Source organism: Protomyctophum parallelum (genome assembly GCF_964188405.1).
Source record: "Protomyctophum parallelum genome assembly, chromosome: 12".
In the NCBI taxonomy this organism is placed as follows: domain Eukaryota; kingdom Metazoa; phylum Chordata; class Actinopteri; order Myctophiformes; family Myctophidae; genus Protomyctophum; species Protomyctophum parallelum.
The window spans coordinates 23,212,378-23,229,494 of record NC_139712.1 but is presented as its reverse complement, the minus strand read 5'-3'; the positions used below and the strand labels follow the sequence as shown (position 1 = coordinate 23,229,494).

At 43.4% G+C, this 17,117-nt stretch overlaps 1 protein-coding gene across 1 annotated transcript in view; it reads right to left on the bottom strand.

Annotated features, from left to right (window-relative positions):
- Positions 1-520: 520 nt before the first annotated feature.
- The window catches only part of lancl2 (LanC lantibiotic synthetase component C-like 2 (bacterial)), a gene marked incomplete at its 5' end in the record, with an annotated part of 34,450 nt that continues 17,853 nt past the window's right edge, over positions 521-17,117 (bottom strand). The window contains 4 exons of the mRNA XM_083778098.1: positions 521-688; positions 3,181-3,253; positions 6,355-6,531; positions 12,665-12,847. Of these exons, the coding sequence (XP_083634224.1) occupies positions 612-688; positions 3,181-3,253; positions 6,355-6,531; positions 12,665-12,847 (510 nt within the window). The 3' untranslated portion in view covers positions 521-611. The remainder of the gene's footprint in view (positions 689-3,180; positions 3,254-6,354; positions 6,532-12,664; positions 12,848-17,117) is intronic.

Here is a 17,117-nt window from a genome sequence, read left to right as displayed (position 1 = left end):
GAGCCATGGAAATGACAGCAATACAGCATTAGTCCAAACACAGACAGACAGACACACACACACACACACACACACACACACACACACACACACACACACACACACACACACACACACACACACAAAGGCTGCAGGCTTTGGGATGTTGTTTGGTCTTTTTCACAACCATGCCAAAGAAGTGAGAGGAAGAGGGCTGAGGGTTTGGTGGGAGCCCCTCACTCACTCCCAGGATAAAGGAGAGGTGGAGGGAGAACGGGGTTTTGGAGTGCATGTGGCCCTCATTTTTTGTCATTAAGGGCTCCGTCTGCAGGACAAAACGTCTTTCCTCGCTGAAGAGAAAATGAACGTCCCGACGACCAGAGCAGCCGTCTGCTTTCCAAATGGGTCCAAAAACAGTTTGTCCGTTTAGTCTCAAAATCAAATCGTCATCGACTTGGCCGTGGCGCTGAACTCGTGTTATCAGTGTGAATCAACCGACCACCACACTCAATCACCACCAGCAGGACATTATCTCAGGGTTGACACCGTCCAAACTGCGCTCCCCCCTATCCCTCGCGGTCCCGTCAAGCCCATATCCGCGGTCCGGTGGGACGGATGGGGCGGTGTGGAAGTCAAAGTTCAAAGGCAGGGAAACGGGAGGCTTCGGGCTTGGCCAGCTCAGACAGGTAGTGGATGGCACCGGCCATACCTGGAGGGAACACAAGAGACAGTCACACAACAGACACATGATAAATCCATACCTGGAGGGAACACAAGAGACATTCACACAACAGACACATGATAAATCATGACTGCTGAACCCGAACAACACCAGGTAATTGATAAAGACCTCTTTCCCCACCGACCATGAGTTTTATTTGTTTTATTCGCCGACGTAAGATTGATATGAAATTCGTTAACTTTTTCATAAAAGCATGAAACTTGGTACACTTGTACCTGAACATTTTCAGATATGGAGCCATCGCGAAAACGCCCCCTGGTGGCCATTTTACTTTCCGCCATTACCAAATAATGTATTATGCATCGTAACTCCTGAACTAAACATAATAATAGAGCATGTGATGTCTACACCTATGTTTTGATGGTCAAGGATTACTATGATATCATGTACAACATCATAAACTGTTCAGGTACGGTACGGTGGCGCAGTCAGTAGAGCTGTTGCCTCACAGCTAGAAGGTCGTGGGTTCGATTCCAGCTGGGGATGCTGGGGGCGTGTTCTCTCCTCCGCGTCATCAGTGCCCTTACCATACCCGAGGCGGGGTTGGCGAAACGGCCTTTCTGTGTGGAGTTAGCATGTTCTTCCCGTGTCCCCTAGGATAGGTAACCTACCCAGTTTTAATGTTTGTGTCCGTCTGTGTGTCTCTATGTGCAGGGCATTGCTGAAAATGAGCACTTGTGCTCAGCTACTACCCTGGGTAAATAAAGGAAGAAAAAAAACGTACCCTCACAAAAAACATAAAGTAATCCTGGTCTCTAAACTACGTCCCCCTGGCCAGCTGGGGCGCAAGATGGAGGGGAAAGGAACTGGTTGGAATAACGTGTTCCTTTCACGTGCTACGTCCAACCAGGGAAACTCCCTCCCCTCCCTGTCAGGCGAAAAGAAGCGGCTTGGACTCCTCATGCATTGAAGGAAGCATGAGGTCAGTCCATTGCTCTCCCCAGGTCGGCAAAGGGAGTCCCAGGATTACATTTGATAATTGACTAAATGGGTTACAGAATCGTGGAATAAACAATTCAGGGGGAAGAAAAGTGCACAGTACGTGCATGAGAATGTATCGCTATACGTTTAGGACCGATTAACTGTTGACAGCTAACATGAATCTTAGAAATATAAGCCCAACAGCTGCTCCATAGAGTCCTGACTATATAAAATCACACTCTGCTTTAAAGATGCAAACTCTGGCGATGTCATTTCCTCTTCAGGAAGTCTGCGTATGAAATATTGACAAACTGCCTAGAGGGGAATCTGATCCGATCCGCTGCTCTGAAGATTTGTAATTGCCTTGTTTACCGTACCATAGATTTTTCTTTTTTTTAGAGGAACCCTGGATTTCAGTTTCATTTCAGTATTTTTGCAAAACCCGAGGACGTTGAAAGCCCAGGTCTCGTTAACGCAATCAACTCTCCTGCAGCTGTAACTTCAGATTGGAGCTGTCACACACCTCCTTTGAATAGAAAACGGATGGGTTCAAATATAGACATGAAAGGGCCTCAGCCGTCTTGCTTTGCTGCCTATATATCCATGGTAACATGTTTCACTCTATATACCTGGAGAATGATCTCTCTCCCTCCAGTATGCTCTCTTTTCTTTTCTTTCTTCTCAGTCTGGCTCTGTACATGCAGTATACCAGGGGTTGTCAAAGTGGGTCACTACTTTCCTTTAGCTATTTCAAAATTGCCAGATATTATTTTTGGGGGGTTTGTGATGTGAAAAGGTACGGCGTATTCATATGTGACTCATTTGATACAGAGGCAGTCATGGTGGCAAGACTTAACTGTTCAGGAGAGGAGAAAAACTGATTATTATTTTTTTAAATCCAAAATGAGTTAATAGCACAGGCAGACTCTTCACATGATACTAGAGCATGTCTGAAATGAATGTCAAGAGCTGAAATCGATGTAAATATGAAATAAACATCCGTCACACTGGCATGCAAAGGGTTCTGGGAAATCGAGGCCCGATGCATTCCAATGGCGGCGGTGGTGCGCAGCGGGCACGTTCCTACTCCGCTATGTTGTTGTTGATCGCCACTTATTTTTCAACATTACGACAAAGGATCACAGCATTTCAAAGTGGATTTTCACGAAAAGGAACGATGATGTCGGCGCGGTGGTTCTTCAAAGGTTAGTGAGATCTAGGCAGTCGACGGGGCATTGCGATTCATTAATTCCGCAACTCTGTTAACTCTCCGTTTTGTTCTCCAACGGCGCTCGCTACCATTGACGTGTTTTTAGTTTTTTATTAATTCAGAATGGTCTCGCATCTGTCTATCTACCGGCTATCCCTTTCGCTGGGTAACACTACATACATACGTACGTACGTACATACGTACATACATATAGTACATACATACATGAGTACGCACACATACAGAGACGTGGTGCATTCATTGTAAGATGTTTTAGTCATTAAAATAAGTGGAAATTGAAACGCAGACAAACATAAATATCAAGTACCTTCGAAGAGAGAGTAGGGCCTGTCAGGGATGCGACAACCGTGGGTTCCGTAGTCTAAACACCACTCGGCAAACTACAGGAGGCAGGAGGGGACAAAAAACACCAATGTCAAAAGACCAGTGTCCATGTGTGCTATATACACTTCGAGCACACTTTTAAAAATGTCTTCTAAATCATGACAGTTTTCTGAAATACCTCATGTTTCTGTATCAGTGGTGCTCAATATTATGTTAATTATTATAATATACTATGAGCTTGTAGATCTGCTATTTTTCAATAGCTATAGTATAGCATAATGCTTAAAGGACAACTTTAGTCTTTTTCAACCACGGTTCATGTTTTAGGTTGTTATTAGAGAAAGTAAAAGATGAGTGTACTTTTTTTTTCATTTGCTGCTTTCTTTCGTTTTAGGGATTTCAGCTCTTTTTGACAGGGGGCGGGGGCATTCGAGCATGGGGCTAAATATGTATTTTTTTTACCAATTCTTATGGCGATTTATTTTTGTATTATTTACTATAGTCCTAATAAACCCCAGGAAATTACATCTGGCCACAGCAGATCACAGGATCTACTGAATGTGAAGGTAGCCTATAGGGGAAGGCTTATACTGTGTGTATAGGCTCAATATGTCAGTTTGTCACCTTCAATAGATCCTGTGATCTTTTGTGGTCAGATGAAATTTCTTGGGGTTTATTAGGACTATAGTGAATAATAAAAAAAAAAATCGCCATAATATTTTGTAAAAAAATACATATTTAGCCCCATGCTCGAATGCCCCCGCCTCCCTGTCAAAAACTGCTAAAATCGCAAAAACGAAAGAAAGCAGCAAATGAAAGAAAATTAACACTCATCTTTTACTTTCTCTAATAACAACCTAAAACATGAACCTTGGTTGAAAAAAACTAAAGTTGTCCTTTAAAACACCAACAGGGGTTTGCGTTAGAGATGCTCCGATCAGGTTTTTTGGGGCCGATCACCGATCACCGATCACTGGAAACAGTATAGGCCGATACCGATATTGCCGATACCGATCACAGCGTCGTGAAATCCATATTTTTTTCCATTGTGTAGCATATATACTTACTGTATTTTCTACTGTACTCTTCTTACACATCATTGACATTGTAAGTATAAAAATTAGGAGATGAGAAAGTTTTTTTGCAAGCTGAGGCAACGTGCAATATTTCACTCTAGACTCTCTTAGAGACAACTTGGAGGTTACAGAGTAAACTGTAGAGACTCAAAATGCAGTGGTTCCCAAAGTGGGGTCCGTGGACCCCCAGGGGTCCTTGAGGGAGTTCCAGGGGGTCCCCAGCTAAAAGGATAGTTTGGAACCAAATGGACCCGTTTGGGTTAACACTTAACATTGATTTTACAATATGAATTGGGGTCTCAGAGATAGAAGTGGCATGAAATGGGGGTTCGTAGTCAAACTGGGGGTCCTTGAAATTAAACTGGTGGAGAAATTTGAGAATCACTGCTACAATCTTCTTATGGGGGTCCCTGGCATATCTTTTCAAATGGGGGTCCGTGGGCTGATCAGTGTCAATTTGGGGGTCCTTGACGTGAAAAGGTTTGGGAACCACTGTCTTAGAGACAACTTGGAGAGTAAACTGTAGCTTTCTTCTTTCATCAAATACAAAAATATAATAATAATAAATACCGTACATGTTCAGTGCACGGACACAGACAACTGAACATTTCACTGTACAGACTAAAATAAAAAGCAGGCTGCTAGTGTTAGCACTTGTATACTGTATAGGCTCGCTGATCGTTAGTTTAGTGCTTAGATTAGCGTGTAATCTAAGCACTGATTGAACTTCATCTCCGCCTTTAATCTAATTAATTTTTTTATTGACAACGTGAACGAACCCCGACACCAGCGCTGCAAAAATAGACAGATCTACAAGCTCTCAACGCGTAGCGAACTGCGCTGCAGAAACAGGCAGGACGCGCGATGCCTTGAGATCAGCAGCAGCATGGAGCCGCCGGCACTCCCAGCCTCCAACGGCGCGGGGAGGCAAGACTTCTGCGGGGAGGAGGAGACTTGGCCACTGGGCAGGCTAGGCTACATGTTGCTGTGGTAGCCACAGCAACATGTAGCCTGCCCAGTGGTTGTGATGTTAGCTTCAAGCTAACAAGCATCTGCTTGTCCGTTCCAACTTCACTTCATCTCCACCTGTAACTTATGAGTGCAGTACTTTCATCCGACGGAGCATTGGTCCGAACGACAACCTACCTCCTCCCTCACCCTAACCCTAACCTCCCCCGGGGCAGACACCTAAACCTAACCGCAACCCAATCCCGACCCGCAGCGCACCTCGGAGCATTGCTCCGTCGGATGATAGTATGCCTCCCGTAACTTATTTCTTATTTTTTCCCTGGCTGCGCAGCTGCGCTACAAACAGACGGATCTACAAGCTCTCAACAGCGACCGGAGCTGCAAAAACAGGCGCCCCCTTAAAGGAGACTTGCCACTGTCCCACTGTCTGTTTTGATCGGGCATTTTGATCGGCAATTTTGATTTATTTTGAGAATCCGATCCGATCCGATACAGGCATGATCGGCCGATCATGATCGGTGGCCGATCGATCGGCGCATCTCTAGTTTGTGTCTCTGTGGAGGGCGGCTGTTGCGGGAAGTTCAGAAACCCCGCCTACCAGTGACATCACGTCAGGCTATTCCAGGAAAGTTAGCATCACAATGCTATGATGGAAGCCATTGTTCTCCCGTTAATAAAAAAAACTGATAACCAATTATACGAAGCACGGTCTTTATGTGCATAGCTGCGTAAAATGTGATATTTGGGGCCTGATTAGAGCTTAATTTGACTTAGATATTAAAATAAACGATGATCGCTTAGCATCGGGGACAGATGACTGTGTAACACAGTGCAGAAAGATAGCGGATGTTGATGTTCCGTTTAACCGAAAATGCCAGATTCGTTCCATTCGGTCAAAATCGGCATAATGGTGAAGTTACCGCCACCATCAGGACTGGGTCTCTATCTAATACTATAGTCTTGCCTCGTGAAAATGAGATATAGTGTGTATATCAAGGATTTTTCTATTGGCATTAAAATTATGAATTAAACATATGAATAGTGCAGGTAGAAGGCACAATCCACTGTTAATTAGGGTGGCCATAAGGGGGTTAAAAGGGTTAAACAGGCACCTTGCAGGCGCGGTACAGATACTTCCTCTCCTGGGTGAGCTGGTAGAGCGCCAGGAAGGCGTAGGCGTTACCGGCGGTGCCGTGGCAGATCCCGTAACCTTTCCTCAGCAGGCCTCGGTTCCAGATCACCTCCCCACACTCCACCGCATCGCGCAGGTACTTCTCCTCCTTGAACAGCTGGTGGGAACACACAGGAATAGTTTTTCTTGTTTAATTAGTCTGCACATTTAATCACACTTTAATCACACGCTCACCTCCCACATGTCACAATCACATGCACTGAAGTGTTTTTTTTTTAAGCAGAGATAAGCTCACTGTATTGTCTATTTTAGGTTTGGTGTAGGAATTTTCGAGCGAACCTTCAAACTATTAGTTTTTTTGGGAAAGTGTCATAGTAGCTTGTTTACAACTGAAACGGACTTCCTGTGTATAACTTCCTCTTCAAAATAAGAGTCACATGTAATGATTAGTCAACACTAGTTATATTTCTAAGTCTACTTACAGGACATTAGCATCACATTTGAGTTCCTTTTAAATGCCTGTCAGATTTCTCTACATAACTGTCTCAGATGTTGGTGCGCAAATGCGCCTTGCATGCCTTTGATCTATGCGCAGAAAACATTTTGGCGACGTATGTGCACTAGAGCATCGGTTGTGTGCCCCCCTGATTATTAATAACATCTAAACATGTAACACGAAAACACAACATGAACATAGTACTCTTATTATGCATATCGCATTCTCACCGAAGAATATGAGTTAAGAAATGTATAATAATAAAATAAAAATAAATAAATAAACAAATGGTTCAAGCCCATTCATTAAGATTCGAGTGCCAACCCTAACGAGCGAAGGTTCGAACCCCGAATGTTCGGCGACAGCCTTAGTTGACGCAGGGACGTGCAGAGTGTGTTACAGAGGCAGGGGCTGAAATTCCGTAAGAGGGCACTTTTGGGAGAAAATAGCCGATCTACAAACTCTCAACGTTGACGCGTTGAGAGCTTGCAGATCTGCTATTGTCCAAGCGCGACCCCACACTCGTTGGCTACTGGAGATGCGGCAATGACATGGATTTCCAAACAAATTCTTTCAACGCAAAATGCTGCGATCAAGATCCGAAAATAAATTCTCGTGGCATGGAAAGGAGAGGGAGGGCATTTGCATTTCTTTCACCGTGTAGTAAATGCTGCATCCATGGTCTGGAGAGGGCAGTTGTTTTACAGACAGTAAAAGGGCTGGGGCTGAAGCTCCCTTTGATGTCTACATGTGTGCGCGTGCCTATAGGTGTTGAACCATGGCGCCATTGGGCGGGTAGAGAGAGACAGCAGTTAATCAGCAGGCAGACTGCCCCTAATAATCTCTGGTGCCCTGTTTGAACCAACGAGGTCAGACCTATTCCAGGGAGTCCAGGACAGAACAGGGCCATGGGGGGTTGGGTTGGTTTCAGACAGCCGCCCTGCACCGAGAACACACGCTGGGACAACATCTGTCCAATAAGAGCCTCCTGGTCCCGGTCATAACACTGAAGTCACATATAGCAGCTGTTGGCTCTGCGACGTGTATGTAACAACATCAGCATTCACACCTCTCTCTGTCGGGTGCAGAACAGTCACTTTTTACACAGTGGTTCCCAAACTTGTTCAGCCCCGTGACCCAAAACAGAAATTAAGATATTCGCCCCGGGACTCAAACTAGTGAAAATAGCAGATCCACAAGATCTAAAACGCTCTAAACGTGGCAGTGAGCAACGTGTTTAGAGTTTACAGATCTGCTACTTTGGATACACTGTAGAACTATCAAGTAGGACATACATTTATTTACGAAAAGAAAAAGAAAAAAAGAGAGATAAGCCCGTTTGTGCCCAAAGGCAACGATATGGATCTGCATAACTCAACGTAATCTTTGGCCAAGTGCTGCAGTCTGCGGAAAACCTGGACCGTCAAAAATAATAATGCATAATGCACCACACGTCTCTAGTGGTAGTCTGTTTATTTTATCCTTTTTTTGTTTGTTCTTATATCAGTTGCAGATTAGTAACGTCTTTTCAGCCCTGATGTATTGTGGAAGTGGGCCCTCCACTCCAAAATGCCTCTGCTTGTTAGCAAGACGGATGACGGGGGGCCAAAATAGCAACACATCAGCGTGTGCCCAGTGGCTGGCTAATGGGCCATGGGTGAGGCAGATTACAAGTGAGTGCAAGCGACGGCGTGTGTGTGTGTGTGTGTGTGTGTGTGTGTGTGTGTGTGTGTGTGTGTGCGTCCGTGCGCCAGCCTCTGACTGTCGAAAACACCTTTGCAGGGGGAAGAACAGAAGAACATTGCAGTGTGCATAATATTGACGACCTAAATGTGGGCCACATGCACATTTATCTCCACCATTAACTACCAGGCAACTTCCAAAGCTTTCACCAACCACGGGGAAACATATATATGTCAATTTTTAAACTATATTTTCCAAACTCACAATAATACTAATAATGTGTGGCATTGTGTGTGTGTGTGTGTGTGTGTGCTACATGGCTTCTGGCAGTGCCTCTAGGTGGTGCTGTTGTTCATGCGATGGTGATGGAAGAGAGTGGCGTGGCAAGGGAAAGATACTGTTCTCATAGAGCAGTGGTTCTCAACCAGTGGTCCGGGGACCACCAGTGGTCCTTGAGGCGGATCCCAGGTGGTCCCCATGCTAAATGACGGATTGTTGCTAACCAAATGGACCCATATAGATCTTTAACTCTTGAGAGCGTAAAATGAATTGTTCAATTGTTGTTAAGCATCTGCATTACTTCCTTCCCTACTGTGTTACCAATGATACTAATGAAGGCTCTGGTCAAACAGAGTCAGTGATAATGAGACTAATAAAGGTTCTGTTCCATTCCGGTCAAACAGAGTCAGTGTTAATGATACTAATGAAGGCTCTGTTCCATTCCGGTCAAACAGAGTCAGTGTTAATGATACTAATGAAGGCTCTGTTCCATTCTGGTCAAACAGAGTCAGTGTTAATGATACTAATGAAGGCTCTGTTCCATTCTGGTCAAACAGAGTCAGTGTTAATGATACTAACGAAGGCTCTGTTCCATTCTGGTCAGAGTTAGTGTTAATGATACTAAAGAAGGCTCTGTTCCATTCTGGTCAAACAGAGTCAGTGTTAATGATACTAATGAAGGCTCTGTTCCATTCTGGTCAAACAGAGTCAGTGTTAATGATACTAATGAAGGCTCTGTTCCATTCTGGTCAAACAGAGTCAGTGTTAATGATACTAATGAAGGCTCTGTTCCATTCTGGTCAAACAGAGTCAGTGTTAATGATACTAAAGAAGGCTCTGTTCCATTCTGGTCAAACAGAGTCAGTGTTAATGATACTAATGAAGGCTGTTCCATTCTGGTCAAACAGAGTCAGTGTTAATGATACTAATGAAGGCTCTGTTCCATTCTGGTCAAACAGAGTCAGGGTGCTGCTATTGTGTGTGTTGTTGGCTCACTCTGCTACACCAGTGGGCCTTGAGTGGGTTCCAAATGGCCCCGTATGGGTGTGCAACTCTGAGACCCCTTTTCCACCGGTTGGTTCCCAGTGGGAACCGGTTCAGTTCTTTTTGGTTTTTAGTCCATGAGCCAGAGGTCCAACATTTGTGGACGAACTATACACTATATTAAATTGTTTATATGATCAATATAAGTAAATAAATACATGATAACCCTTCCACAGTAGTAGCTTTTTCATATTTTCGATTATTTTGCATATTTTCCTACATAATGCCTCATTTGCATATTAAAAAATGTAAAATTTGTAATAAAATAAATCATTGTCTTCGTGTAAGTACTCAATTGGGGAAGTTTCATGGTCATAACAATCTAATATAGGTATGGTTTTGCCCACTCAATTCATAATTAACGTTTCAATTTTGGAGCTCTGGCTCATGGACTAAAAACCAAAAAGAACTGAACCGGTTCCCATTGGGAACCAACCGGTGGAAAAGGGGCCTGAGAGTAAATGGAACCAAATGGACCCGCACACTCTCAGTTACGGGGGTCCTTGAAATTAAACAGTTTGAGAACCACTGCACACTCAATGGAACACAGCCTCACCCATTTTGCATTGTCTTTATGTGTGTAATATGTGGTTTTAGATATTTTAGATTTTAGCAGTGTCCATGATGTCACAGACACTGAGCTTCCTTCCTGGACTACACCCATAATGCTTCGGTGTTCCTACGACAACATGTAGTCCTAGGAACATTAAAAGGGACATTTCACCCTTTTTGCAAAAATATATATGTTAATGACGTTTAGACTGGGGGTCTTTGTGTGTGTAATATATATTTTAGATTGTAGCAGTGAGCCCAGTGTCTCTGATGTCATGGACACTGGGCTCACTTACTTCCTGGACTACATGTTGTCTCAGTAAGACAGCCCTCCCCCTATCCACAATGAGGAGCAGTGCACCAAAGCATTATGGGAATTGTAGTCCAGGAAGAAAGTAAGCCCAGTGTCCATGACATCAGAGACACTGGGCTCACTGCTAAAATCTAAAATATCTAATACCACATATTACACACATAAAGACCCCCAGGAAAGTGTTCTAAATCTTCTAAAACGTCATTAACATATATTTTTATGCAAAAAGGGTGAAATGTCCCTTTAAGAAGGAACATGCACAGGGGCGTGGCACGATCTCCTGTGGGAGGTTTGCACATGCTCAGTGTAAACAGGAACTACGATGATGGGAGTGTTCCAGCAGAGGTGCTAGACAGAAAGCTCATAACTCATGTAAATAATGAGATCCAGAACAGTTGAGAATTAAACAGCAGTCACCCTTCCTTCCTCAAATGTATTATATCATCCATAGGGGGTCATACCTATGTTCCCTCAGCCCTATGTTCCCTCAGCCCCGAGGTGCGCTGCGGGTCTGGAGAGGGTTGCGGTTAGGTTTAGGTGTCTGCCCCGGGGGAGGTTAGGGTTAGGGTGAGGGAGGAGGTAGGTTGTCGTAGGCTGAGGGAACATAGAGCTGAGGGAACATAGGTACGGTCCCATCCATAGCACTTGAATGAACAGTATCCAATATGTTCCTTTGTCAATTCACAAAAATAAAAGTTGAACACATGTCCAACAAAATCCACTAAAGAAAAATATCCAAAAACATTAACATTTAGTTAACGTATTTGTCCTTGTCTTTCAGTCTGTTATGAAATTGATATACTTTTAAAAATAGGGTCAGCAACTCTCATGCACCTCTAGCACCTCTGCTGGAACACGCCATCATCGCAGTTCCTGTTTACACTGAGCATGTGCAAACCGGAGACCACGCCCCCATGCATGTTCCTTCTTAATGTTCCTAGATGTAGTCCAGGAAGTGAGTGAGCCCAGTGTCTGTGACATCATGGACACTGCTAAAATCTAAAATATCTAAAACCACATATTACTAAATCTTCTAAATGTCATGAACATAATATACATTTTGCAAAAAGTGTCCCTGTAATTAGTTATCATTGGTAACACCAGTGAAGGAAGTATAGGGAAGGGGCCTGGAAGTAGGAAGAGTTATTCTGTGTGCATATATAGAGTCATTATTGTGTCAAATAATTGTGATTAGGCGATTACCGTAATAATTCAACCCTTCTGATTGGTCCTTGACTAACCAGCTGGCTCTTTCTGCCTTGTTCCGCCCTGGTTCCGCTATAGTTCATGTTGAATTTGCTAAAACATAATTTTTGGAAAAAACAAAAAACAAACACGATATGCAGTCACCGTGCTGCACCTGTGATGTTCCTTTTCACTGACACCAAGTTTACAATAACAACTGAGTGCACAGAATATCAATATGACGCAACTGAAAAACATGTTATTTCAATGGTAGTGGATGGAGAGAGAGAGGATTTTTGTCCAACAACAAAACTGCAACCTATTGATGATATTCACACGGCTGCCATCTTGCCAGCAAGGTGATACCTAGGTGACACTTCCCATAGAGAGCCCATTCATCCAAACAGAAAAGTCCTCTCTAATTATATTAAACACCGTCAAAATCACCAACATTGCAGCTGTAGGGGAAGCTTGAATTGTCCTATTTCAATCTGTAAAGTCTTTGGTTAATAAAAATCCACCATAGACATTTAATGAGCTACTTCCCGTCAAGAAATCCCTTGCAGATGATTATTTTCCAAGTATCAGAGTATGGAAGCGCTCGTTATCAGTAAAGCAACCTCCTGCTGCCTCCTGCATTATGTGCACATTGAAAACAGGTGGTACACATGGACCGTTGACGAGCACTTGACAAAGGGTGCATTATACGACAGGGCCTATACGATCCGTTGTGGTTACCTTGTGTGCCATGAGAAGCATGTGCACCATGCCGGGCGCTCCGTGGCACCAGTGGACCAGCCGGTCGCTCTCGTTGCTCAGCGACGACGGGTAGTTCCCCGAGCGGAACTTCTTGTGGCGCACGTAGTCGATGCTGGGCCGCACCAACTCTGACAGCACGTCCGGACTCACCTTTGACCCTGGCTGTGTGTGTGTGCGTGTGTGTGTGTGTGTGTGTGTGGGGTGGGGGGAGCGATTGAAGATGTATAGGGGTGGAAAAAGAAGAGGAGAGAGAAAGAGAGAGAGAGAGTGATGAAGAAAGAAAAAAAAGAATGGGTCACTTTAGCGTTTAACCACATTGACCATTATTTTAAACTTTAGCTAGTTGAAAAATAGCAGATCTACAAGCTCGTGGCGCAGCACCGGGTGCCGCGCTATGAGCTTTTAGATCTGCTATTTTTTAAAGCTCGTGAAAACGGGTTCCAGTCTTTGTTTGAATACATATTCTTTCACAGCGGACATTTTGAACTCATATCTTTGCTTCTGGGGGGGGGGGGGACAAAATAAATTCAGATGGATGTCAGCGGCCAATTACACAATTATAATTTGTGGGGTCCTTGACATGAAAAAGTATGAGAAGTTGAGAACCACCGATGTAGCAAAGAATGGGGGACAAAAAGTGAAGAAGAGGGACTTGGTCATTTTGCCGTCTTATTCTGAAAATATGGGAGAGTTACGGACTGCCAACACGAATAAGCTGCTTTAGGGCTTAAATGTCATAAAGACAGAAGACAGAAGTAATCCTGAGCTCAACTCTCCATCATTGTGAGAATAATCTTAAACATTTGACTGTTAAGCCTGATTCACTCCTTTTGTCACAATGACGGTGTCACGCACCAAATAGTCTTGTGCAGCCAAGTAAACAAGTGTAATGCTTTATGGTGTCGTCCACTCACTGTTAACCGTTTTTGTATTGAGTTGTAACTGAAATGTACTGCAATTCTGCAAACTGTTAATAAATCAATCGATCAAAGCCAGACAACTATTCCACAATCTCCGAATACTAACGAGTCTGGAACTATACACCTCCCGGAATCTGAATAAGGAATCTGCCATTTCCGTTTACAAAAATTACGTTAAATGTTTGTATTTCCATTTATGCTAAGCAGCAACCTATATATGCTTAGATGTTTTTCTTTTTAATTAGGATGAATTTGCGCGACTGTAAAGACGAAACTGAAGTGGGAAGGAGGCTCCACTTCCACTTTATCGCTTACTTGTCATGATCAGAGTTTCCTTTGCTCCAGACTGTATGACGGAAGCATTCATATTTTACTCATGATCAGAGCTTCCGTTGCTCCAGAATGTATGACGGAAGCATTCATATTTTACTCATGATCAGAGCTTCCGTTGCTCCAGACTGTATGACGGAAGCATTTGGAAATTGCGAGAGGAACAGTCTGGCCACGCCAAAAGATAGCCGATCTACAAGCTCACCATGTGTTGCGTCCATGATGTGGACTAAATGTGTGAGCTTGTAGATCTGCTATTTTTCGATCATATGCATGATGTAGTACGCGCCCAGTGGTGAAAGGACCTGGCAATGGGCCCCCAGTGCAAATATTTTGTTTAGGTCCCCCTAAAAAGTGTGGCTGCGGGGGTCCTTGACGTGAAATAGTTTGAGCACCAGAAACATGGGATTTTCTGAAAACTGTCATGATTTAGAAGACATTTGTAGAATCGAACTTAGGTCTAAATGGGTTAACCTGAGGGCCACATTAACCCATTTTGGGCGGGAACCCCTTTTGGTGTTTTAAGCATTATGCTGTACTTTAGCTATTGGAAAATAGCAGATCTACAAGCTCATAGTGCCGCGCTACGAGCTTGTACAGTAGGTCTGCTATTTTATTTTAATCGTGACGTTGTGGGGGGGGGGGGCTGGAACAACATATTTTGAGATGGGGGTCGGATGGAGTCCTTGACATGAAATATTGAGTGATATAGGCCTAGAAACATAGTTATTTCAGAAAACTGTCAGAATTTAGAAGATTTTTTTGAAGTGAAGGTGGGGGCCGCGTGCATGTGGCCCCCGGGGCGCCAGTTGCCCATGCGTGTCCCACACTGACAGCACTGTACTTGGTCACATTATGAGGTTTCCACCCGACAGAGACCATATATTGTATAATATGAAAAGCGAGAGAGAGATCAAGAGCAATCAGCTCAACGGTAATAACAGCTGGTCATGCGACTTACAACAAAAAGTGCTTCATGGGTATTAACCGCACAGTTGGCGGGCTGCTTAACCCGTTGAGAACCGAGAACAGATTCTATAAATGTCTTCTAAACCCTTTTTTTTAAAGCCATGTTTCTAAAGCCATGTCAGTGGTTCTCAAAGTATTTCACATCAAGGACCGCAAATATTATAAGTATTTGGCCGCCGACCCCCATCTGAAAGTATTTTGTTCCAGGGACCCCGCAAAAGCAAAGATATGAGTTAAAAACCTTCGCTCTGAAAGAATACATATTCAAAGATTTGCGCCGACATTTTCACTATCTTTAAAAAATAGCAGATCTACAAGCTCGTCGTACGGTACTCGGTGCCACGCTGCACGCTTGTAGATCTGCTATTTTTCCAACAGCTAAAGTATAAAATAATGGTGCAGTTCCAGGTCTTAATGTATTAACCCATTTGGGCCTGACGTCGACATTTTTTAAATGTCTTCAAAATCCTGACAGTTTTCTGAAAAACCTTATGTTTCTGTATGGAATATGCCTCCGCCCCCCCATCTGAAAATATGTTGTTCCAGGGACCCAGAAGCAAAGATTTGAGTTAAAATGTTCACTCTGTAATAATATATATTCAAAGATTTGAGGCACATTTTCACGATTTTTCAATAGCTAAAGCAGGGGTGGGCAACTGGTGGCCCGGGGGCCACATGCGGCCCCCACCTTCAATTAACGCGGCCCTCATGTTAATATCAGAATACTGATATAGTATTTATATAGGATTATATATAGGATTTCAGCCGTTACAATTCCAAACCCACTTTAATTACTTCATGACTAGTATTGAATGACTAGTACTTAATGACTAGTATTAAAATGTTATTGTTATTGTTAACAGTTCATAAAGTTAACATAACTATAACTAAATGCATTTGAAATTCAATGAAAAAGGTTACTTTTCAGGATTCCAATTCAAAATAGCAAAATATAGCTGATCTACAAGCTCAAAACGCGTCGCATCACAGTAATATGCAATGTGGCCCCTCTGGCGTGAGTGTGGAAATATAGCGGCCCTCTCCATCGTCAAAGTTTCACAACCCTGATCTAAAGTATAACAATGCTTTATAACACCAAAAGGGGTGTTGATAGCTAGAACAGTGTGCCGCGAAGCACTGCACTCCCACTCCGGCACTTTGATCAGGCCACGCTCCACACAATCATTTTGAAGACTTTGATCATGATCTAATTACAGAATTTTCGTCATCTTCTTAAGGTCTATTTCACAGCGCAGCAGATGTTTGATATAGCTACAGAAAAGCAGGAAATTGTCTATGTATGAGATCTGTGATGCTTTGATAGACTTGTCTTTTCCTTTTGAAGCAATTCCGTGTCATCAGCGGAGCCCGAGAGGAGTGAAAGAAATGGAGGCAAGACAGAGAGACGAGAGAAACAATAGACATTTTGTCCAATGAAATGAACCCATTCTGGATGGGAACCCCTTTTGGTGTTTTAAGCATTATGTTATAGCCTACTTTAACTATTCAAAAATATCAGATCTACAAACTCATAGCACGGCACCGAGTGCAGTGCTACGAGCTTGTAGATATGCTATTTAAACCCGTGAAAATGTGGCACAAATCTTTGAATATAATTCTTTCAGAGCGAGTTTTTAACTCATATCGTTGCTTCTGGGTGGTCCCTAGCCTCGGAATCCCAGACGTTCTTTTTATTTACAGAAGAAAAAAAAGTCTGGGGCCGAGTCCACTTCAATTCGGCATACAGTAGCGCAAACGTCGCTCACTCTCCGCTGATTTCTGATCGTCTGCACCTTTGTTAAATTGACCCACACACGTACACATACACACTCCTCCCTCTCTCTCTGTCACTCTAATTAATTAGTCATAATTATGTCATGCAGCTGTGTGTAGTTTCTCCCGGCGGATCCTGCCGGGAGCTGCCTATGCCATAGAAAGCATAGGTGAGTTCCAGTCCCTGGAACAACATTTTTTTCAGACGGGGGTCGGCGGGCCAATTACATATCATTTCTGGGGTCCTTGACATGAAATAGTTTGAGAACCACTCATATAGAAACATAGGGTTTTTCAGAAAACTATCAAGATTTAAAAGACATTTAGTAGAAGCTGGTCTCAGTCCTAAATGGGTTAACATCAGTCAAGCGTCTGTGCCGTTACATCATTTGCATTGGTGAAAAAAATAGCAGATATGCAAGCTCAAACCGTGTCACGTT